Source organism: Monopterus albus, unplaced genomic scaffold (genome assembly GCF_001952655.1).
Source record: "Monopterus albus unplaced genomic scaffold, M_albus_1.0 scaffold24.1, whole genome shotgun sequence".
NCBI lineage: Eukaryota > Metazoa > Chordata > Actinopteri > Synbranchiformes > Synbranchidae > Monopterus > Monopterus albus.
The window spans coordinates 434,562-460,644 of NW_018127904.1; the positions used below are offsets into that span (position 1 = coordinate 434,562).

The following is a 26,083-nucleotide window of genomic DNA, read 5'->3' on the forward strand; positions in this document are numbered from 1 at the left end:
AAGCTGGAGACTGTACAACAGTAAAGTATAGCAGAGAACAGAGTGGTACTGAAGCTGCAGGACCATGGACAGCGCCTCAGTCAAAAATCACTTCATGCTGCAGTGAGTTTAACTTTGAAAGTTTCTGGGGAAACTTAGAGCAACTTGTGGAATCCAAAAATAAAGCAAAAATGTCTAAAATATATAGTTTATGAAAAATATTTCTGAAATTTTTCAGGCATAAAATGCATATTAGGATAGAAATAGAAGTATTTCCATTGGTGTATACTCAGTAAGTATATCAGACATGGTACGCTTTGTTTTGAAACCACTTTAGCTGAAAAACTGTAATTGCATTTAAAGCTGCTCTTAAAATATGCTTCATTATATCACTATTCTACTTTTCATGTTTTGAGAAGTTGAGAAACAACATCCTAAAAATGTTGGATATTATTCTCAGGATTAAGTGTATCAGTTTGGAAATACAACACCTGTGAATGTTAAAACACCACAGAATATTGGAGTTCATAATTTAAGTGGCATTAGTGGGAGTGGATCAGTCCAGCAGCAGTGCAAGCCTGAACCCTCTAAAATGAACACTAGTGTTCAGTTGTGGCCCTGATTTAAAAATAAAAAAAAAAGCATTTCATGCAGCAGTGAACACAGTGGAGCAGAACTGAACCTCCATGAGCATCATTAGATTTTCACCATAACTATTCCCTATTCTGCAAAGTTTTAGGAGAAGACGATTGGTACTGAAAGATTTCCACCCAGGTGTGCTAAATGCAAATCTAATCTGGATTTCCATTAGCACCTGATTTCATCATCCTCCACTATGGACTGCAAATTTAAAAAGTTCTTGGTAGACAAATGCCTGAGGTGGCTATTTAAAAGCCCTACACACCAAAATATCAATTTAATATCTATTTAATTACTGAAAACACCTCTCCATAGGTTAAAGTTCTATCGTGATGAGAACAACACCAGGTGACCAAACTATGGATTGTTTAGGTGTGATTTTGTCATTTGTGTGCATCAAAACTAACAGGTACATCTTGGAGATATCAAACATGCAGTCTGTACACACCCACACCATTCCTGAGAACATGTAATTACAAGTACAGTAAGATAAGCAAAAACATTATATACGTATGTATACAGGGCCTCAGTGTAGATTTGTGTAGATCTTATGTGTTCATAGAAATGCTGAAGCTTAAAATGAAGGTGTAATCATATTCGTGACAAACTGGAAGTCTGACATATACAGACGTGGGTTCTCTCTGGAGTATGTGGAGAAAACCCACGCAGGCACAGGGAGATGTCCAAAATGTTATTATTGCTTTTATTCAATATTTTATTGACTGCTAACAGGCTGAATAATATCTGTGCTGTATAAATACTGTACAGCTTATACTTTTTAATAAACTGTGGTAACCTTTAGTGACAGGTGATATTTTAAAAAGTGCTTACTCTATCCTTCATACCAGTAGACTATAGGAATTGTTACACTCTTAATTTGGGGCACATTCGGCGGTCCATTCTGTGCACTTTTTGGTAATGATATCCCTACAAAACGTGAAAATCCTAAAGAATGATTTTTTCATGAGTGGAAAACATAACTGCAGGAAATCCTTCGTTGTATGAATCAGCTGCACAGTACTGTAATCTACCGTAAATATCACTCTTCACTGAGAGTGTACCGTCACTGTGGGAACATTTTATAGCCTATAAATTTCGCATAAGCGCATATTCCGACTACTGTATTGTATGTTCACTGTCGAAGCACAAGGATACGATTTACCGGAGGTGGAGGGAACTAAGCCCCCTGAGAGCAACGTCACTTCTCTTGGCATATCAACCGCTGTCCGCTCTGTGCGCCCAGCACTGCACTACAGAGGACGTCAGGATCGCATCCATCCATCCTCAACGCGACATGCTTTGCGAACTGACTCTAACAACAATCCTCACCGAATCCGTGCGTTTCGGCGAGGAGGCATTTACATGTTCAGGCATACAAGCGGGCTAAAGAGCTTCTCGGCGAAGTAAGAAGGTCATTCAAAGTGGAGAGAGTGCTCCCGTATGGTCTGGTCCGTTGTAAAGGAAACATCGCTGAGAGGCAACATCTGTAACTTCTGGATTTACTTGTAAAGGCGTGTTCATACTGGAAATCGTGAGATGTTCTGTGACTAAATAAACATGCCTGTAAGAAGAGGTCACGTTGCGCCACAAAACACATTTCTTGGAATAATTATTCGGAAATTCGAGGGTCAGAGTAAGTATCTTCTTGATGTACAGTTTCTGCAACCAGGTTACGGAAAGAGCACCTGCTACAAAGTAGATGCTTTTACATTTTTATACAGAAAAATGGATGAATAAATATATGTTTATCCTGTGTAAAGAATTCCATTAAAATACTTTAGGATGACTTTGTTTCATACCAGAAGGCTGAATTGTTCTTGTTTTTTTTATAAGGTTTGCTGAGCAATTCATTGGCAAACTGTTTATTTTCTATATAGTTTCAGTGAAATGTTCAAGAAGTGACAATGAACTGAATCAACTTGATTGATTTTATTCATGAGCTGACCCTGTGATGTAGGCTCTGAGGTCAGATGTGTCACAGCAGACAGTACACCATGTACTTTTCATTTTCATGCAGACCGGAAATTTGTGATAGCCAATGCCAGGGTGGAGAACTGTGCAATCATATACTGCAATGATGGCTTCTGTGAGATGACAGGCTTCTCCAGACCAGACATCATGCAGAAGCCATGCACCTGTGACTTCCTCCACGGTGACCTGACAGACAAAGAAGCCATCAACCAGGTGTCCCAGGCTGTGCTAGGGTCCGAGGAGCGCAAGGTGGAGATCACCTACTACCGTAAGGATGGTAAGTCAGTGACCTGGCACAAGAGTATAGCTGTCACAGCGTGTCTGGAAGTCGAGAGTGGTCTTTTGTGTTGTGTTGCTCCTGAAAGAGCACCTGCTACAGCTCCATGTTATGTCCATTTCATGTTGAGGCCACTCACTCTGATACCAACCAGGCAGAGTAAGTAAAATATACAGCACTGTGTGAAGGTAAACAGATAACTCTGAGCCTCACTGACACATGCATGAAGAAGGATTATGAATAAAGTCCTTGAAAAGCAAAAGAGAAATATTGTTGCATTAAATATAATATGATACTGTGTGGATCAATCCGCTAATCTGTATGATAATGTTTAAAATACAGAGGAGGCCTCACTGTAACTCTGTCAGGCACGTAAAGTTGGAAATGATCTTTTTGGCACCTGATTTGATTCACAGCATCATGTGCCTGGGTGACAGAAAAACTTTGGCTGCCAAAATGACGGTGTGCAGCAGAGATAGTGTGTGACACAGCTCATCTGCTGCACTGTCGAGTTTATAAGGCTTTCAGATGCCACTATAAATCCATCTGCTTTGTACTTTTCAAATAATATACTCTCACTGTGTACTCACAGATCTGTGGTGCATTTACAGTAGCCATGTTGTGGTTTGCAGCAAAGATGGACAGTACTTATAGTAGCCAGTGGATCAATCCACTAATCTGTAAAAATGCTTAACGTGTAATGGGGTTGCCATCTTTGCTTAAAAACGCTCTCCCTTTAGTGCTAGACTGGTGTTTGTCATTCATCTTTTTGCCCAATCCTGGTCCTGTTATGAATGACCACGATGTTACCTCCCAATGGCCCAAATCCATGGATTGACCACCTCGTGCCAGACTCTCACATCAGCTTTTTGTGGCACAGCTGTGCAGAGTCAATCCAAAAGTATGCCTCTTGTAAGGCAGCACAACTGCTGCACCAGTCTTTGCACCAAGAGAAGCCGGCATGTTTTTCATATTGGATATATTGTTACTTTGAGCTCATGTTGCTTACTCATATTCTTCCAAGGCAAGTACAAACAGCTTTATGTGTCTGAGCTGAAAAAAAAATTAATTTAATCATAAGAAGCCAGGGTTTAAATTTTTAATTGTGAGTTTGATTAGATTCTAGGCCATGGATACATGTTTAATCTACCATCAGCAGCCATCAGCGTGGACTTTTTTTTTAATCACTAATCACGATGAAACCAAGAGCCAGCTGCTACACTGCTAAAATAGATTGTTTCACAAAACTGCAAGACAATTACACAAAACACTCTAGGGTTCCTTGTGAGGGTGCGAACAGCTTGGTTTTGACAAGTAAGGTTTACTTTCCCATCCTCCCATCTAACATACATGTGTTGTACTTCACCTAAAAAAAGTCATGTGCCTGTTGTGTTTAAAGCACAGCAGATGAAGACTACAGAAACCTTCTAAGGTAACCGTTGCTCTCTGTCACTTCCCAATCCTTCCTGATGTGCATCACAGCTTTAACACACAACTCCTAATACTTGGCAGCAGAATTTACACTGAGCGTGTGCTCATGAATAAAGATGTCAGGGGCTGACAGTGCAGAATGAGCAGCTTACAGTGTAAATACATTCAACTGTTACGGAGGACACAATCCACACACTCCCACTGCTCCAGAGGAATGAAAGATTCCTGAAATCCTTTTAAGTGATGGCTCTATTGATTCAAGTCTCTCTACAAATTGAAGCTTACTATATGTGTGGAAAGTGGATGCATTTCATGTCTCCTCTCCTAACTGCATTTCATGCCAACCAGTTAATCCTTTGTATTAAAGCTTCCCATTTTCCATGCACCTACAGAAATCACACAGGCATGTTCATAAAGAACATCAAGCAAATAAGTTAACAGTATTCATTCTATTTTTCTGTGTTTATCACATAAGAGATGCCATTCCAAATTATGAAAATTAAAGTTGAGAGGAATCACAATGTGACATAGTGTTTGTTTTTTCCTCTCCCATCAATAACTAGTCAGATATCCTAAAATGTAATATTAGGATTTGAAGAGCTTTCTGACAGCTGGAGCAACAAAGCTTTAGCTTTTTTCACTGAAAAGGCAGAAAGTTAGGCTGCTTATGCATATGCTTAGAAATGAAAAGTGGTGGAACAATGGGGAACATGGGTGCACTAAAAAGGCACAAGGGCACACTCTTTTCATTGTTATGCTTCACTCTAGATGACTAGATGAACAACCAAAGAAGGGTTGTGTGAAAAGATACTACATGTGCATTCATCCTCCAGTGATAAACGCATAATCAATGAGACAATTACTATACCTCGATGGCTTTGTTAAGCTATCCTGTTCCATGGGGTGTAATAATACTTTGTACCTGAATGAGTCTTAACAAAAGGAAGCTGACACAGCAGAGAGAAGTTAAATGGATAATGGCTACATACTGTAACAGCAGCAGCTTAGCTAACTGTATTGAATGATCTGGGACACCTGGTATGCAGGGGTGCAGGGTTTCATAGGTGACTCCCCACCGAGGGTACTGAAGGGTCATGTACAGCTACTGCAGGTTTATCAGCAAGGGAGCGAGAGAAAGGGGACAGAGTGCTTACAGTGCACGAGGTGTGCTGCAGGACACTTGGATGACTGCTCTCCAAAAGAGTACATCCATATTTCATCACACTCACCCCTCTTTGGTGTCTCACGATGAAACACATACAGAGCTTTCCTTATCAGGTTTCAATTGTTAGAGAGAAATCAGCTTGTCCGAGTGAAAGCAACACATGCTGTAAGTTGAGCTCATTTCAAAGAGAGGAAATTAATATCAGTTTAATTGCTGCTAAATTTGCATATTTATTTATATATCAGATTGTGTGCTACCATTGCTGCCTATAATTAGGATTTGAAACTATTGTAGTGGTAGTGAGGAAGAGCAGATGGAGCTTTAAACACTACAACAATGCGGGTCTCACTTTGCATTGGATAGTCATCTTGTGGGTTGCTTGTACTGGAGGTGGTAATCTAATATTCCTCTTCATACCATCTGTTTTTCTCTAAATCATGTACTGTATGTTAACTTTAATTTTTATCATCCATTTAATTTAATCTAACAAAATCTGTGCTGAATTAAACAGAATAAAAGATCAAATATCATGATTGCATAACTGTAAACACACACTGTATGAAATGGAGTTTGAGCTGGAGCTGCTAGTTATCTCTGATGGCTCTGGAGACACTGATTGAAAATGAAATTAGGTCAGGCTGTGGAGCTTCCAGCAGTTTTTAGTGAGGCAAGATATTGCAACAAGACCCAAGGATTCCAAACAAAGGGTTTGCTGGCATGGCCTCTCCATACATGTCCTAGTCCCAATTGGCTATGCCCCAGTAACACAGTGTATTGGCTTAAGCAGAATGGCCTTAAACTAGAAATATGTCAGATTTCATTATGCAAGACTTATGACTAGGCAACAGTCTGGGGCTGTACTTTTTAAAAGCTGCACTTGGTGATAGTGCATTTATAAAAAACAAACAAATAAACAAACAAAACAAATAAATACATTTGTGCTCAACAATATTACTCATGTTTCTCCCTAAATCAAATCAGCTTAGCAGATTAACAGGAAGCCTCAGTACATCCAAATTGAAAAGTGAGGTTCAAATAAGAAAAGCTTCTTTAAAAAAACAACAACAACAACAACATAAAAAGATGTATAGTGGCACTCGCTCTGCTACATAATATAACACTACCAAATATTTTATCTTGCATTTAAGCACAACTCTGTTTGACCTGAGTCTTCATTGTAATAGTGTTCAAAGGATCACTGGATTAATTAGAATGTTTTAATAATTGATGATGGAAATAGAATCTACAGTAATGAAATTTCCATCATGAAAAGAGACCTATCCTTAATACACCGTCCATTCATTCAAGCAGGTGTAAATAACAGTTCTTGGCTCGCAGGGAAACTCTCTATATATAGGTCAGGGAATGAATGGACAGCCACCCTCTCACTGGTCCAAACTGTTCTACTGTCAGTGATTCTAACAATTTGGCCATGTTCGGACGGTGCTGCAGAAGAATAGCAAGGCTGGCTAAATGGTCTGCAGTCTAGCACACATACTGAACACTATAATGAAGCTTGTGTGCTGAAATTTACCAAGGTCAGAATTTTATCAGCTGTAAGAGGAGAGTTGAAGCAAAGAGCTTTAATTTAATGCTGGACATTTAGCTGACAGTAGTATATATTTCACTTTTACAGTAACATTGTGATGCATGTATTCTGTTATTTTTGGACATACTGTGACCACCAGGGGTCGCCAACACTACCAGTAGCTCGCCTAAAGGTTCAGCGATTATATAGTGTGTAGCCTACAACGCATGCAACTAAATGCATGTAACTAGAAACGTTACACAAAAGAACTTCGCTCAGTAAAATGGCAATCCAATCAAATACACAGATGTCCCTAAATGGCAATCCAATCAAGTACACAGATGTCCCGCCCTATCACCTGTCAATCAAACGAGTTACGCTGCTGTCAAGTTTGTTTACGTCCGTTAAGCCGTTCGGTGATGTTAGCTACGCTTTGGTCAACGTCGCGTTAAGCCTTAAACGTCTTCACTTAAATGAATGATAAACATGTAATGTTACCGTGTAAGAAAAAGGAGGTACATTGCCATGGATTCAGTTAATTGTGCTGTGGTCTGCAGCATGTTTAGGATACGTTTCAATAAAGTGAGTAACACTACGCCAAATTCGCTATTAGCAGTAGCTGTTTGCTACGTACCATTAGATATATTGCCAGTTGTCAGTGCATTGGTTTGATACTGGTGTTATAAGAACCGTCTTTTTCTACTATTTCTAAGTGAGGTTGTGGACGTTTATTTGCAGTGGACATCTGAGATCATGCTATTTTCGTAATGTGTAAGTAATGTGTCTTTTTTTAATCAAATTGCGGCAGTAGGGCACCAAGTTGTTTTAAGTACCCTAACCTAATTGTCTCCACTGTTTGTGCTGATAAGGAGCCCAAACTACAACAACCAACTTTCCACTGTTTTAAAACTCCTACAGTACATACAATCTATAAAATAAGGTTTGATAGGTTTTAATATATTAAAGATTCCTCACTAAGCTGTGTTAACCAATAACTACAACTAATAACCGCTGTGATATTTTTTTTCCCGCCTCAACCGCTGTTCAGCACCAGATGTACAGGGCAGGAAGGGCAGTGTTTGATAATAGTTGCAGGATGGAACAGAATATTTTGTGGACATGTTGGATTCGTTTTTGAATCAGTCTTCTCTTCCTGTCTACAGCTCATCATGTGATGTAACCCATTTCTGCTGTTGGTTGACGCATCTTAGTGAGGAAAAGGGAGCGCTTGGTTTGATGCAAGGTGTGTCCCTGCTAATGCAAAAAGGCAGAATCATTGTCACATGAGACAGAGATCGCATAGGGGTTTATATCACGCTGACGATACTGTTAATCGTGCAGCCCTAGATGTTTATGTGCAATGCAAATTTCCTTATTTACCATAAGAGCCTCCATTTGCCACAGTTAAATGCAGGGATGCCATTCATCCATTAATCCATCCATCCATTGTGGGGAGTGGTTTGAGTTTGAGTTTTGTTTTAGTATACATGTCAATAACACAATTTTCAATATACAAAAATGATCATGGTATTATGGGATGCACTGGATAAGGTGTAGTTCAATAAGAAGATTTAATATTTATACAGGTGAACTTTGAGCTTCTAATTTTACCTACCAAAATATATTCAGAAAACTACTTAGAGTGGTCAAAAAGGAGATGAATAATACCGCTGTTCCCATTAGGTAGCTGAACCAGTCATTCTTCAGGTCCTGCCATAAACAGGGTTTACTGTCCCCGACTTTAGGTGGAGGAAAGAAAGGCACTCTGTTTTATGCACAAAGTAGTCGCCTTTGTTTAGCTGGATGCAAGAATTATATGCAAATACATCCACCCACCCATCCAAATACAAATTGTAAACAAATACATTTGTTTACAAAATAATAATATAGTGACTAGAATGTAGCAGATGAAATTTAAATCAGCACAGTCTCTGCTGATTCACCACAGTAGAGAAGCATTTCTTTGAACCATTTCGGTAGAGGTGACATTCAGCAGGGGACCAGATGAGAAGAGACCCCCATGGCTTAGCCTTTAAGCATGACTATTGTTTCCCCATCTGGTAAGGTAAACTCCAGCCCAGAAATATTTCTGCTGAATTTACCATCTTGGCTTTACGCGGAGCATTATTCTGTGATGTACACTAGATGTCTGTTGTCATTAACTTAATGCTGTATAAAAATTCACATTGTTACTCCTAGCTTTTCTTTTTCTGATGGGTGATTTTAGAGCATGTAACTTAAGGATTTTTACAGTATTTTGTTAGCATTTTGTATTTCTTTGTACATTGATATCCAGTGCCTCCGTATCACTGCAGTAACATTACATCATACACACACGGATGTTGCTTATAATGTCTAAAATATTTTGTAGAAGAAAAACATAAATAAGAAAATGAACACAGTGAATTTACATGTACTGTAAGCATTCAAACACACAGTAGGGAAACCCCGAGCTCTTAAGTGAAACATTTTAAATTTATGTGCTCACTGCAGCATTCAGTAAACTTGAGCAACTCATACTTAATGCATGGGTTATTGTCTCTGTGTTTAAAACTTTCGAAGACCGCTGACATCAAGCAAAATTTAGATCAAGTGTACTTGCATGCCTGAGCAATGGAGCAAAGGGGACATGGCAGATGTGTCCTCACATAGTGTACCTCTGCCTTGCTCTATATTTAGCTAAGGCCATAAAAGATACCTCATATAGGGAAGTGTCATGTTTTTTTTGTCTTACCTAGAATGCACAAGGCTAAACATTTTGCAGTTTAACATTATAACTAGGAGCATTCTATAGCTTAGGGGTAAAGACACTGACCTTGAACATCATAGGTTCAGTTTTGCCATTTGCTGCATTTATTTATCTACTTTGATTTCTGTCATCCCTCCACTAAAAATTCCCCACAAATGCTGTGCAGTACATATACTGTAATTAATTTTCTTGGGTGGCTAAATGTATTTTGCCATACCTTTCCTAGTATATTACAGACCTACAACAGGAAAAAAAAAAGCTACTGTGTCTGTACATTTTGGCCCAGTATGCTACAACCCATCCGGGGACTTTTTGCTGCACGTTGTTCTCGTCTTCTTTCTACAAGAACAAAGGCCCAAATGCCACAAAATCAATAATTATGAGTATCATTTTGGAGATTAGAGAAAAAGCTTTGAGGCTCTGTTAACATGTATTTTAATTTATACAGGCTTTATCAGATAATTAAAAGTCAATACTGAATGGAGCTCTCATTTTTTCTTCACTGTGATAACGGAGCATACTGTTGAATCAAACAGAAGAAAGTCAAAACCCAAAATGTTGCCTTTTAAAGGGGACACTGTAGAATTAGATGAATGTTTTCTGGGAAATGCTGGAAAGTGCTTTTTTATGAAAAAGGGATTCTCTGGAGTGGGACTTAAAGTTCCCCCTGCTCTCTAAGCATCGCTCCCCTACTTTAGAACATAACCAGGCACCCATGACACCAGACAAGATGAGTGTGTACTGTAGTTCACATTCACTGGGTTTAATATCAACATACAGCACATACTGTACATAAGTGCTTCCTTTTTTTATTCCCATCAAATCACATGATTCTGTTGAAACATTGAATTCTACCTATATTCTCACATTTCTTTGTTTTCTGTTTTAAAATCACATTATCATGTTGTCACTGGTGACAGTGCAACATTACTTCTGGGAGTTTTGATGCAGAAATCCTTAAAAAAAACTAGCTTGTTATATTTAGTCAGACAGCAAGTCTACTGCTAATGAATGCTGCTGGCAGGGCGTCTGTGAGCCCTGAGGAGATTACAGTGAACACTGGTAATATGTGTCTTCTGTGAGTAGGAGTAACACAACAAGCTGCACAAAAAGACAGACAGACCCATAGAGTGACAAAGGGATAGTTTTAGTATTAGACATTATGATTCTATAGGCTAGTGCCAAAAACATAAATACAATTACTATTTAGCATGTTTTCTAAAAAAAAAAAAAAAAAAAAAGCTTACATTGATAGAAGCTACAAGAGCGCCAGTAGTTTTTGATTCTGTGTGGAAATGTGGAGTAATTTCAAGGATAACAAATGCTCTGACAAGATGGTCACTGTGATAATGTCCTCCTCTGTATGGTAGCTATTGTGTTGTCATTTAGAGTCCAGTGGGTAGAGAGTTTTATCAGCGGGCAATTGTGCCTGCAGGCAACAGCAGCTTTTGCTAACACAGCTATAACCAATGCAGCTGAGAAATGGTGATATTCTGGGCTCAAGACTAAGTTTAGATCATGGATTGTTATCTGCTCCGCTGCCTCACATGGTGCTCAGTTCTAGTGATTATTTTTACAAGCTCACCACTGTCCACTAAACTGGCTGTAATCTCTCCTGTCCACCTGATCTATTCTTCTATTCTGCACCATGTTGTCTACACTATACTGTAGCCCTCCAAGTTCCCTGAGCTTAGTCATGTTGTGTTGCTCAGTAAATACACAAGGTACACATATTAAACACACAAGGGCACATGAATGGATCAATTTTCCAAACATGAATGTAAAAGCAGGTGGTGTTAAGTCAGTTTTAGATTTCTGTTAATGTTCCACATGATGGCTTCTACAATGACTTGTCTGGTTTTCCATAAGCATGTTTTTAATATACAGTAGTTTTACTTTGAGCACATTAAAGACATCTTGGGACAGTATTAACCCTCTTAGAAATGACAGATACAGACAAAGCAGAGATGACTGTATATGATTCAGCTGTTTTGGTTTATTTCAGGGACTGACTTTCAGTGCAACACTCACATAATCCCAGTGAAGAATGAGGAGGGCGTGGTGATCATGTTTATCTTAAATTTTGACTATATCCTGGATGAGGGAAGTGACACCTCCACAGAGAAGATAAGCCCCACATCCCCTACAAAGTTGGATCAAAGTGAGTATTTCATATACCAAATAAAGCATTGCTATGGATTAAATGGAACTGTTATTGTATTTTTTTTATCAGTTGAAATGTCATTTTCTCCTTCTAACCCATAAATCATGCATTGTACTGCATGTGTTCTGCATTTGTTGTATTTTTCTTTTTGTCAAAATTAAATTAAACCTTCCTTTAATAAATGGCAACATCATAAGTGGATAACTGTAACTGAGATTATTCATTTAATCAAAGTAATCCTCTACATCTTTTAATAAAGTACTGGAGATTTTGGTTAGCTTAGTGTAACTTCCAAACATGTTGCCAGCTTCTCTGAAATTGTATTTAGGTTTCCAGTACTGTACAGTACAGTTCATATGTATATACTGTAAATAAAATACAATTCCATGCATGCAGAGAAGGAATGGTTTGTAACCTTATCTTGTTGAAAATGTTTATTTATATCCGTGTTATGTTATTGCATGTTCTCCCTGTGCCTGCGTGGGTTCTCTCCGGGTTCTCCGGCTTCCTCCCACAGTCCAAAACATGCATCTTAGGTTGACTGGTGACTCTAAATTGCCCGTAGGAGTGAGTGTGTGTGTGTGTGTGGTTGTTTGTCTATGTGTCAGCCCTGTGATAGACTGGCGACCTGTCCAGGGTGTACCCTGCCTCTTGCCTCTTGCCAGCTGGGATTGGCTCTAGCCCCCACTAGTTTGATTTAAATGAGCTTATAAGGACTGATGCTAATAATCTTGTATTGAACTTTCATGCTATACAGTATTATGTGCAAATTAATTGTTTGCACACTAGATGTTCAGTATTTCTTTGTGTGTGTGTGTGTGTGTGTGTGTGTGTGTGTGTGTTTCATTGAAATATCACAATTCACATACGATTATGCCAAGCAGTCAAGCAAGACGTTTGCTGGAAATCATTTCAAAATAATCCTGACTGCGTGGCATTTCTGAGCCAAGATTATTGATCCTTCAGGTTCATACATACCTTCTCTGCTTCAGGGATTTTATCAGTTTTCTCAGAGAAAAATGGCAGAGCTGTTTCAGTAACAGAGGAAGAATTTTGACATGTTTTCAAAAGAAGAAGCCACCTTTTTTGTATTTCACCTGAAATAATATAGGACAACATTTCCACATACTGTAGCTTAGTCCTGCATTTTAGTGTAGCAGCTTCTAAAGAGTGTTTTTTGGACACTGGGGGCTAATTATGGTCTGGTATTGACAGCAAGCTATAAGCTGACAATTGTCAACAGTACAGCACAGTAGCACAATACCGAACCTGGAGCAGAGCAGTCCCTCTTTACCTGAGCTGCCATCTGGAACACACACGATTCTGCCTTCAGTATCCTTTCACATCCCCAAGCTAGAACCAAATGATACAAATAATATATTGGAAAGATCGACTGCACTTAGGGGTTTCTTTTTACTGTTCAATCTAACTGAATCCATGTGATACACTGTAGAATACAACAGATTACTTTTATATAAAAATGCTATAGAGTTTCTGAAACAGCTTATACTATCTGAACCTTTAAGCTCTGATTATACTCTAAGAAATATGAATAAACATATCTGTTGGGGAGGATAATTGACAAAGCTTTGCCAGTGTAACAGGAAATCAGCTCCCCTTGTAAGACATTGGGATCTATTTTCCTGTCAGCACAATTTCTGCTTTGCCTCATTCGGAGTTGTTATGCAGTTTTCCTCCGGCGCACGTTTGCTTTTTGTTGCACATTGGTGTGTTTGGTATTTTCCTGCCATAAATGATTTTTCTTACACTAATGTGGGAAGAGAGGCCATGTGTATGCTGATTAAGCAGTGCATTTTGACCAGAAAGAGTGATAACAATAACACCTCCTCAGACTACCTCTTATCACGTTCGCAGGTGCATTTGCAGTTTTTCTGACAAGTGCATAGGCTGGGAAGCACAAGATCAGGTCCCCCCGGTGTATTTTAATGGACCACCAACTTAAAATTAACCCTTAAATCCACAGTTGATCTGCTGGAGTTCACTCTGAATAATATATTGCTGGCGGCATGGTGGATATAGATATGAATATGGTCAAATAGTGTTGGTGTGTGTCAGGACGCACCATCTGTGGCCTATACTGGGTGCAGCCAGAGGTGATGTGCAAGTGGTGTTTGGGAATCCAAATATACTTGCACTGTGCAGGAACATAGAGCCCAAAGTTACTCATCCAGGTAATATGGTATTTAGAAGTCTACACTCAGTAGTGGTGGAGTCTCCGACAGGATTCACTCTTTAAAGTCACATGAGAGTCATTAAGGCCACATACAGCATGAGTTGTTAAGATCACGACAGTTATGTGTGAGTCATCAGACTCCCATGAATTAAGGTGTGACTTGGCATGGAACCACCTGAGAAGAGATGTGGAGATGGCACTGGAAGCTGCTTTTAAGTATCCTCAGGAAGCAGCAAGATCCAGTAATGCCAGAGCAGAGGAGATTTAATAATAGTCATCCTATACTTAGATAAAGTCTCCAAAAGTTTAAGGAGACTGCTTAATCGAAACAGGATTAATGTGGGTTTTAAAGCCAGCAACACATTAAGACAGATACTGTACCTGTCTAATCTAAATGACCATAAACCCAACAGTAATGAAATGCATTCTAATTTAAACAAGACCAATAACTCAGACAAAATAATCAGTGATTAAACCAAATATTGCCAAGCCAACTTCACAGCTCAAGTCTCCACAGTATACCTTTATATAAATAACAATAAGGAACGCCCCTTCGAGGACCACATTATGAACATTTCCAAAAGAAAAGCCAGATGGTACATGTGCTATGTGCTAGACCTTTTCAAAATATGTCACATAGACATAGCCTATAAAAATTTTCCAAGAGCAACAGTCAAGAGTATTCTTAGTACATATGACACAGTCTCCCTACGGAGAAGAGACAGGAAGGTTGTCCATATCGTCCACCAGCTCAGGATGTCATTAGGTTCTTCTCCAGGAAACCTGTTGTGTGTCATGGCTCTAGGGGAAGCTACTATAGTTGTAACATCAGCACATTCAGCCAGGGAATGGAAAGAGATGAGTTTATGTAAGAAGGGTGCTGAGGAATGTGTTGAGTCAAAACTTTCACTTTGTCCCAAGAGGACACTAACACTTACTACTGTGGCTGTGCCTTAACTATTATAGGTTCCTGTCTCAAATGTATGAGGTGTAATAAAGTGATTGCACAATCTACTCCTTCTCTTCTTCTGGGCACTGAAAGAAATATGTTTAATTGTGGCCAAATCATTTTTTCTTCCCACTTTACCGTCATTTAAAAGTTTTGCTCACTATTCTTCAAAGAGTGAATATATTTAATATGCACTAGAGCGTATAATATGCTGCTATCAAATACTGTTTTGTAAATTAAGATGCGAAGGCTCAGTTACAGAAATGCTTGCAGATGTTACTGGAAATCTGTTTGCCTGTGGACAAATACAATGTGGACATCCTTTAAGAGATTAATTTTAAAAAGTACATGTAGGCCCAAACACTTGAGAAACATGAGCCAGCTTATACTGGTTTTATTATTTATTAGAGAACATGTTTTAGCACCTGCCTCCCTGTACTTTTTCTACATTATTGTTGACACTGAGTGAAAGCACTAGGGCTCTAAAATAACTTAGCAAAGGCATAAACTGCAAATCCAATAACAGGTTAGCATATTGTTGGGACAATGAGCGGTGGTGTTCACTTATTGCACTGTTCTCTACTGGCTGCACTGCTTTAACAAAATGAGTTATGGGTGGCAAGGTGGTGCAGTGGTTAGAGATGTCACCTCACAGGAAGAAGGAACCTTGCAGCCGAACAGGGCCTTTCTGTTTGCATGGCTTCCTCCAGGTACTCCAGCTTCCTCGCACAGTCCAGAGACATGGGGCTTTGGTTGACTGGTGACTCTAAGTTGTCTGTAGGTGTGAATGTGAGTGTAGGTGGCTGTCTGTCTCTGTGTCAGCCCTGTGGTAAACTGGTGACCTGTCCGGGTTGTACCCTGCCTCTCACCCAATGTAGGAATGGGATTAGCACCAGCCACCCCCAAACTAGACACAACTTCAGGGCACTCTATACGATAAGCGGTATAGATAATGAGATAGTGTTGCTTCCATTTTCCCTCATGTTTTAAGCTGAAGAAGACTCTCATCCAAACATGAAGGATATTTATATTTTTCTGTGCTGTATACCAAAAGCTGAACAAGGCTTCACATAATTTATTCTCAATTTTTAGGGAGGAGTAGATTCGTCCGCTTCCGCCAGGCTGCTTTTAGCCTAATGAACATCAACAAGCAATCTCTTCTGCAAGAGGACCCAGATGCTGTGATGGTGGACTTGCCCAAAGAGAATGAGGTTTCAGTGGCCCTGCAGAACTTCCCCTCACCCACAAAGACCACTGGCAGTCACATTGAGGCAAATGACACACATCCCCCCATAGGCTCAAGACACCATTCTTCCAAGGCCAGCATTGGTCCTGAACCAATTGACCATTCATCCCCAAAGCTCCCCTGGGAGAAGTTGTACCAGGGAGAACCGCCCCAGTCCTCTACCTCCCTGTCAAACACCTTCCCTAGAGGCAGCATCAACAGCATGAGGCGAGCCTCATCCGTCCATGAAATTGAGGGCTATAGCTCCAATTCTAAAAGCGTATTCAAGGATCGCCAAACAAGTGAAGGTATGTACTACAGCACACTTTCCCATTCAGTTTCAGTCTGTGATTAGTGTATAGTTAAAGTTATAAAGTTTGTTGCTCTGTTAAACGATTAATATTCCAAGCACACAGTAAGTGTGAGGAAAATCCTAAACAAGTGCATAGCTGGCTATAAACCAACCAATGTTAAGTTACAGATACACCTTGTCTGTACGTAGTTGTTTTCTGTTGCCACGCATGACATTTCCTTTAAAATGATTACAGATGCACTTCTAGTGTGCCATTCTGTTAACACAGTATATTTGTTGACACATGCATAAACAGTAATAAAACAGATGCACAGTATATCAAACCTTTGCTTTTAGGAATATGTTAAATGGTAAATCCCTATATGAATCACTAGTTCTGCCAAATTTGTAGCTGTTTAATTCACAGCCAGTACAGTTTATAGTAACCGACCTTATTCTCAGCATGAGCTAGCTGACCTTTAGTGCATGCCCCATTTGCAGAAAAACTAATGTAGTTTTTCAACAGTTCACTGATGCCAAAATAAAGTTTAAATCTTACAGAGTGTAGTTCAGTTAACCAAGATAACACAGGTCTACTAAGGGCACTAATGTGACCTCTATTTTTTCTAAACCACCAGGTCCTTTTAATCACTTGAAGTCCAGCCTGCTTGGCTCTACCTCTGATTCTAATATCAACAAGTATAGCACTATCAATAAGATCCCTCTGATCGCACTCAACTTCTCTGAGGTGACTGATAAGAAGACTCACTCTCCACCAACGTCTGAGAAAACAATCATAGCACCAAAGGTCAAAGACAGAACTCACAATGTCACAGAGAAAGTCACACAGGTGAGTCAGAAAGTTTGTTTAGTACAAGTTTGTTTGTTTACTGTGTCACACACAGTAAACAAACTCCTTTTGAAATGGTGAGACCTGTGTCAGTTGTTTTAATGTAGACCTTGATGACTCGGACTTGGGTAACTGGCATTCTTAATTAAAAAAAAAAAAAGTGGGGATAATGTTGAGGGAAAAATTCCCACACCCATCAGCATCAGCCATGGGTAATTCAGAAGGGGATGGCTAGGAGTGCAGATAGGGCTATTCATCGGTTTCATCATGTCGGCTGTACCTCCAGGCAATGACAGCAGCACCCGAGTGGAAGAGAGGCCTAGAAACCTTAGAGTTAACATTCTTCCAACACAGCTTTCTCATTCATAAATGAAGACGGCCCACCATCATGATTCAATACTCTCCCTGCTGAGTTTAGTTTGGAGTTTGGGGACACTGTTTAGATGTGAACACTGCATCTACCTCCTGACTGCTAGCATAAGGAAATCTATAATTCATGTGTTGAAGAGAGAGGGATGTGCTGAAATGAAGAGATTGGCCAACTGCACTTATCCTCATTGCTGCACAATTTTCTTCAAATTATAAAACAAAGTACAAAGTATGTAAGGTAGTTTAACTAGCTCCACATTTACCAGTTGCTACATTAAAGTGACAAAAACAATGCATCAATAATTATAATCCAATGATATCATATACATCAGTGCAAAATGTGCCATTCTGCATAATGACTACTTTTACTTTTGGTCCTGATACATTTGTCCTTTTACATAAGTAACATTTTGAATCTATCACTTTTACCTATAACAGACTAACAGACTATTTTACATTGTAATATTGAAACTTTTTCTTAGGTGAACAATCTCAGCACCTCTTTCACCACTGGGTGTCAGCTCAGCTATCAGATCAGTCCTTGAAGCCTGTGTGGTGTGTAAAATACCTTTGTGTTCATATAAATAAAAAGTAGACCTTAAGCTGTCTATGATCAAATTGTCAGACAGATGAGCCACAAACAGATTGTTTTTTGTTTTTTTTTATTCAACAAAAAGAAGGACTACCAGCATCAATTAAGACAGGTGACAGAAAAAAAAGGTTTCTTAATATCAGTGATCCAAGGCAACTAAGAGGTTGATCCATATTAAAATAAATGATCAAAGTGGAGTGGCATAGTCAGGTGGTTTCCCTTGTTGTTCTGACCCTCTCTTACCACTCCTTCAGGTCCTGTCACTTGGAGCTGATGTGTTGCCAGAGTACAAATTCCAGACAGCCCGCATTGACAAGTTCACCATCCTCCACTACAGCCCTTTCAAAGCTGTGTGGGACTGGCTGATCCTGCTTCTGGTCATATACACAGCAATCCTGACACCCTACTCTGCTGCTTTTCTTCTCAACGACCAAGAGGAGCAGAAGAGGCGCGAATGCGGATATTCTTGCAGTCCTCTTAATGTCATCGACTTAATCGTGGACATCATGTTCATCATTGACATCCTCATAAACTTCAGGACCACTTATGTAAACCAGAATGAGGAGGTGGTCAGCCATCCAACTAAGATAGCAATCCATTACTTTAAAGGCTGGTTCCTTATAGACATGGTAGCAGCAATCCCCTTTGACCTTCTTATCTTTGGCTCAGGATCAGACGAGGTATGATATCCACATTTATTCATTCATTCATTTGTTTGTTTGTTTGCCTGCTCACTCTTTCTGGGAGCTTTACCCACCTAGGCATGCTTTCACCACTATCCATTTACTAAGTCCTGACTTGTGCCCCTGGGCCACTACTTAAAGGCTAAATCTTTCTGCCTCGGCTCTGAAAGGGTTACTTTAAATTGCATGTTTGTTTGTTTCTTTTTTTTCTTTTTTTTTTTTTTTGTATAGCCCTCATTCTTGAATCCATTTACATGGATTAATGGCTTACCAAATGGCAATCAATGATGCATTTATGTGAAGAGCAGACCAACAGGGCTGTGTGCACAGCTTACATGCAGATGTGAGATGCAATTGGTAGGCTGGCTGCATATGTCCCCTCAGGCTCTGGAGCCACTTCAGTGCTTTATCGTGCTTTGTAGGCACTCCATTACACCAGAAAAGCTCCTGATTATAAAGCATAATCATCTTTTGTACCACTGCTGCTGATGGTACTGCTGAGTCAGTTCAGTGAGTAACAACAAGTCAAACAGGAAATGGACATTTGTTTACCTCATATAACAGTAACAATCTACAAAATCTTCCTGGCAAATCTGCACATTACGTTTAAAGTAAAACATGTTTTCCTTTGCTTCATGATGACTATTGGTTACTGTTAACATGATTTTCATTTGAACAGTTAAGTGAAATGCAAAGCTAGTTTTTTCCCTTTCGGGTCTGTAAACAGGTTGATGTATACTTTGAAAAATGCTGATACTGTACATTACATCTATGTTTAGCCTTCCAGCTTAATATTTATCTTTTAGACTGAACAAGCAAAAAACCCTCAGAACTGCATTCTCGTTTAGAAAATAAAAGCAGCTGAGACAGTGGCAGATGGTTTTCACAAAGCTCTTGTAATTTAGCAGCTTAACAAGATGGCTTTAACCTACAAGCACTTAAACAAAACTTCTGATTAGAGCAGGTAATTTGTCTGAAATCTATTCCAGTCAGGGTCTGTTTGCTTTCAAAGCAACTTGCCAGAAGATTGAACATACTGTGATAGGCAGTGTTAAATTGGCACCATGCAGTGGTTTGTTAGTTAATAATAATTATAATTGTAATTAATAATTATAGAAGTAGAAACACAAAATATTTATTTCAAACTGTTTCACAGTGAATATGGTGAAGAAGAGGCTGAGTGCTTTGTCCCTACTTGAACCCTGAAATGATGTTTCCATAGATAGAAAGCAAGTGAGACTTAGCTATATTATGGAATTACTTGTGCAAGTGCATTTAAGACTTAATTTAATTTTCATTAGATTGCAAAGTGCACACGTTTGTGGCTTTAACCAATGTGGAACTCTGGAGGTCAAATTTAATATTTAATGTTTAGGTTTCCTAATTTTTTTTTTTTCCAGATGTTGTTCGACAAGTAATACTTGTAAACCCAGCAGTAATCAGTATCAACTGAGTAGCACACAAAATGATTTTTTTTTTTTTTTAAATCAGTCTCTGCAAAGTTGCATCAGTATGGGCTTTTAAAATAAGATACAGACAAAACCACTCACACTGACAGGCATGCTGGAGTTTGGATGTGGTAACCCACACAGACACAGTGAAAATATTTAAATTGCACCAAGAAAGGACGTTTTTCTCCGGTTGCTCCGGTGTCCTCCCACACTCCAAAGATATGTCACCTAGGTTGATTGGCAACTCTAAATTAGACATCATCTGGAAGGGCATCCGGCATAAAATGTGCCAAGTTTGAAATGCAAATCATCAGTTAGGGGGTAACTGATGATTCGCTGTGGCGACCCCTGACGGGAACAGCCAAAAGTCGAAGAATAAGAAGCACCAAGAAAGGACTTTATCAGATTAATTTTAAAATGGTGTGGAAACTGAGCCTGGACTAGATGTTCGACAAGTGCCAGTTCAGCAACCCTGGCATTTCAACAGCTTGTACCTTATTCAGAAAAGAAACGGAATGAGGAAAATGCCATATTTTGTTTTAAGAAAACCAGGATTGAATACAATTCTAACCGAGAGTTTCTCTTCTCTGGAGATGATATTGTGTAAAGGTAATGTTCATTTTTAATGGCCATTTTGTAATTGTCGGGTAGATAAATGACAATGGGAGTGGTGGTTAGTGTTACTAATATCTTTCTTGATAACATCAAACTCCTAGAGACCCACTTGGTGAGTCTTAACTGCTTGTTCAGTGTTGACTAAATGAGGAGTTACCTGTTGAGAAAACATATTGCCTTAGTTTGTGAAATGACTCTCCTGATTTGTCACAACTTGTAAGGTCGGTCATTTTCTATTTTAAACAGTCCCCATACAGAGGCTAAACCCAACAATGATTTGCCTCTACTCACTGTTAATGTCTGTCAGTCCTGGATCGGCTTATTCGCCTGTTGCGTAGACCTCTGTTGTTGTTCAAAAACAATTAAAAACACACCAGGGAAACACACTGATGCACTGGGTGACATGTTTCTTCATTATGAAACACAAGACCATAATATTTTTTAAGAATGTTGTCCCAAAGGCTCCGAATGGTCATGTCATTTTTAATCATTTTTGAACAACAGTGAGGCAATTCATTGTTGGGTTTAGTCTCTGTAATAGGGTGTGTTGAAAATACTGCTAATATAAAAATACCTGACTTTATCCTTTGATATAGAGAAAATATCAGGGCATATGGTTTGGGCAGATATGCAACAAATAAGATTTTTTTGCATGACAGATGAAATATCCAAGACTGTAAAATTGCTATTATTAGTCTGACATTCTACTGCTATTCCTAATAAACTGCCCTGCTTTACATTTTTTTAGACTACCACTCTGATTGGCCTGTTGAAGACAGCTAGGCTCTTGCGACTGGTGCGTGTAGCCAGGAAACTGGACCGCTACTCTGAGTATGGAGCTGCAGTTCTGATGTTGCTCATGTGCATCTTCGCCCTGATTGCCCACTGGTTGGCATGTATATGGTACGCCATTGGCAATGTGGAGAAGCCCTTCTTGGAGCACAAGATTGGCTGGCTAGATAATCTGGGCGTGTCCATAGGGAAAAGATACAACTACAGCGATCCGAGCTCTGGTCCCTCTATCAAGGACAAGTATGTCACAGCACTGTACTTCACCTTCAGCAGTCTGACTAGTGTGGGCTTTGGAAACGTTTCCCCAAACACCAACTCAGAGAAGATCTTTTCCATCTGCGTCATGTTGATTGGCTGTGAGTATATACATGCTGTATATAAGGGTTTTTGTTTCATAATTTATTTTCTTTTAGCACATTTTTTTTATCTGGTGCAGCGCTTGAAGTGGTTAAAGACTTTTTTTAAAATATGTGTTGGACAGCAGATTGTGTTTATAGCTGCATTTGTTCACATTTATTCAAGTTAATTAACTTGAAGATAGTCTATGGTAAAACCAATAAAACTGCGAAGCAGTCAGTCGAATGCAAGTCACTTCATTTATTTATTATTGTCTGTGTTTCAGCTCTTATGTATGCCAGTATTTTTGGGAATGTCTCTGCCATCATCCAAAGGCTGTACTCGGGTACGGCCCGCTATCATGCTCAGATGTTGCGAGTCAAGGAGTTCATCCGCTTTCACCAAATTCCCAACCCGCTGAGGCAAAGGCTGGAGGAGTACTTCCAACACTCGTGGACCTACACTAATGGCATTGATATGAACACGGTAAATAGCAATAAGCAGCACATTGGTATGTCACTGTAACTGGATTACATATCCCTCCAAAATTAACTAAACTCATTAAATATGAGTTCATTGTCATTTTACAGTTTTCTAAAATGAGATTTCTTTCTCTTAACTGCTTTTCATCTGGATTACCATCGCTTCATTGGTAAGAGCAGGAGGTATGTATTTGTATTTCTTGTCATTTTCATGGCTAAATAGATCGCTGTTTCAACATTTTTAAAATAAAAAAAACAGACTTATCTCTTAACAAACAGTATAAATTTTGCAGTCCATTCCAATTTTATGTTGCATGGTTTCATCTAAAAGCAGACATCACAGTATATGTGGGTAAGGAACTACAGTGCATGTATGCATTAGAAAATTGAACTCATACTAACGTCTTTTGTCTAATTTTAATATCCAACTGAAATTTTATATGAAATAATTTTAGCAGTAAGTTGCAGTAAACTTGATTTTTTTGCTGTCAATACTAGGAGGTAAATACATGGTAAGAATTAAAGATGGCCAATTTAATTTGAACTACAAACTCAATCAATTCAAGAAACAAAAGTTCAAACATTTAAGGTAAATGGGTGCTAAAAATTTAATTAATTCAATTGCTTCCTTCAAATTGCCAGCACATCCGGCTCTGTGAGTTAAGTGCTGTACAAATGTATCTTTGTTTTGGAGGCATGCATAATGCACACTCTGTGGGAGCAGGTTTCCCCTCTGGGGACAGTAAAATCAATCTATTTATGGATTCACCACGTTGAAAGAAATGTTTAAATTTACAAGATAAACTATAAGACATTGATTAATGATGGGTTCTGTCAGTTTTATTTAAAATAACTTCAATGAGAATTACAGAGATAATTAGATTATCATTTTCTACAGTGGCCATGTATTTACCTTGTAATAGTTACACATACTGTACCTGTGAGCTTTCCCATTCTTGTAATACAAGCCATATAACCATATAATGTGTTATATTTAATAAAAGAGTGGGATAAAGCTAAAACCTGTGGTTTACTGGTCAACAAAGCAAATTGTTTACTTGAAGGTGGATGCATGCATCAAACGTGTGGATTTAATCTCTGGTTTCTACAAATAATTGGTATAAAATTGGGGTTTTGTTGTTGCTTGCATTTATCTCACAGTTCGCTTCCTCCTCACATTGATTTGAGGAGGCATTTTGCTGTGCTTACAGTAGCTCAGGAGGTGGTTACACAAATCACAAAGTGGCAGTTGTATTTATGAAAATCCCACGATGTTAACAATCGTTCTGTCTTGACAATGTATATAAATGTTTAGACTGAGAAACATAATAGTGTCATTTTTTTTTTTAATATTTTAACCTTGTCTTATGATATGCTGTTGTATAGCATGCTACATACTGTATGTATTTGAATGGGTCCGTGACTATTTGTTGCACTTGTTGTGTATTTTACTTACAAATTTTCTCTGCATCACAGGTGTTAAAAGGTTTTCCTGAGTGCCTGCAGGCAGATATCTGTCTTCATCTCAACAAGAATCTTCTTCAAAACTGCAAAGCATTCCAAGGAGCCACCAAAGGCTGCTTGAGGGCCTTGGCCTTGCGCTTCCAAACCACTCATGCCCCTCCTGGAGACACTCTGGTCCACAGTGGCGATGTGCTCACTGCTCTCTACTTTCTGTCCCACGGTTCCATTGAGATCCTGAAGGATGACATTGTGGTAGCTATTCTGGGTAAATACAATCCTTACTGCTGTGTCACAACATCCAGGGGTAAATTAATGTTGCATGCATTTTGCCTGAATTATAATTAGTAATTAATAAATCAGTAAGTCTGTTGTGTATATCCTTCATGAAAGCTTTAATTGTAGTGTAGATGTAGTGGCAGCCTCTGTTGAATGTCAACATCAGACCTGTTGAAACAAAGTAAAACACCAGCTTTTGGTCAAACCTGATCCTACAAAAAGAAAAGGATCAAAGTCATATTAAGGTGATCTTAACAATTCCTCGCTCTGAATTTGAAATATTATTTTGCCTTAGTAATATAGTAATAGTGAATACTCACTAGTCTTACATAATAATGAGTGTTTATCTTTTTCATCATGGTTGAACCACAACCAGGTGCTTCAGGCCAGGCCTGGATTAAACTTGCCATTATTCATGAGATGAATGCTCTCCAAAGCTGCATCTGACAGAATGAGGTTTAAGCTTAACAAAAGCTGCTGCATCACACAAAACCCATTATTAACAAACCCACTGATCTCAGCTCATTTATATTTGATACCAGCATAACATTCCACCAGCACGATTTTTTCAGCAATTTGTCTGTGAAAACGTGTTTCTTGTCTGTTCTGACCTACCAAACTGCCCCGACCTCTAACTAAGCTGTGGTCAGTGTAGTGCTATTACATTTCTCTCTTGTAATGATATGGAGTCCAAAGGCTGGTAGCGTTGTTCCACAGGTGAGGAATTAGTTTTTTACATTATAGTCCAGGCTAATGACTATCTAAATCCTTGTAAACAGAGTTGTGTTGTCGGGGAGAGATACACCACTGGGTGTGAGGTTGTCCTCTGCGGTAGAAAGGTGTCCAGTACATGCTGTGAAAGCCACACTGGCAGCCAGCATATCATATCTCTTTCTGCTGAAACCCTGCTTGCAGGGTTGGCATTTAGTAACCAACTCTGACCAAGAAAGGGATTTTTCATGATGGCCTTTAAACCAGATATATTATTTATATATATTTGCAAAATAGACCTTGATTTCAGAAGAGTTAACTTGTTGATTATCTAGTTTGAAAACTATGGTTGATTGCATGCTTTCCTAGACACTTGCTGATAAAATTGACTTCATTATATAATAGCCATTACGAACCCAAATATTTCCTTTAAAGTACACATCATGTAAAATGTGTCAGTCGCAATCAGACCTCCCTCCCACATCAAAGTCGCTCTGAGTTAGCAGTTATTCCTCACCATAAATAATGGATCTAAGACAGCAGGGCTAGCCCGAGGCATAAGCGAACTAAGCGCCTCTTTAGGGACCCCCGTGGCCACCAGAGGGCCCCAAAGAGCATTTGAAATGTTCTACCAGAGAGCTTGTTTATGCATCCACACATATAATAAAGGCGGCTTTTGATGCAAGCACAGTCTGTCAGACCCTAACGTTAGGTAACCAGGAAAAAGCAGCAAAAAAAAGAATAATGTCGCAAAAAAGGACATTGCTGTTGAACAGAGAAAACAAAGGATGAGGAAAAACATGAAGATAAAGTTACTGTATGTTTGCCTGACTACAGTAGCCTATTTTATTTTAGTGAAAAGCTGCAGAGCCAGCAGAAAAAGTACTGTTCACCTTGCC

The 26,083-nt window shown here is 39.1% G+C and overlaps 1 protein-coding gene across 1 annotated transcript; it reads left to right on the forward strand.

Annotated features, from left to right (window-relative positions):
- The first annotated feature begins 1,795 nt into the window (after window positions 1-1,795).
- Window positions 1,796-24,284, forward strand: kcnh7 (potassium voltage-gated channel subfamily H member 7). Its single transcript, XM_020594726.1, has 10 exons — window positions 1,796-2,251; window positions 2,636-2,866; window positions 11,745-11,900; window positions 16,139-16,579; window positions 17,202-17,413; window positions 18,629-19,054; window positions 21,872-22,271; window positions 22,538-22,737; window positions 22,909-22,916; window positions 24,210-24,284. Exons 1-10 carry the CDS (start codon window positions 2,176-2,178, stop codon window positions 24,214-24,216), a joined length of 2,157 nt encoding a protein of 718 aa, XP_020450382.1. The 5' UTR covers window positions 1,796-2,175; the 3' UTR covers window positions 24,217-24,284.
- The last annotated feature ends 1,799 nt before the right edge of the window (window positions 24,285-26,083 follow it).

What these genes read in the sequence shown, in the direction of transcription:
- kcnh7 (XM_020594726.1), top strand. Translation starts at nt 2,176, where the DNA reads ATGCCTGTAAGAAGAGGTCACGTTGCGCCACAAAACACATTTCTTGGA. An exon ending in TCGGAAATTCGAGGGTCAGA is followed by an intron (nt 2,252 to 2,635) that starts GTAAGTATCTTC and finishes ATTTTCATGCAG; the next exon opens with ACCGGAAATTTGTGATAGCC. An exon ending in TTGGCTCAGGATCAGACGAG is followed by an intron (nt 19,055 to 21,871) that starts GTATGATATCCA and finishes ACATTTTTTTAG; the next exon opens with ACTACCACTCTGATTGGCCT.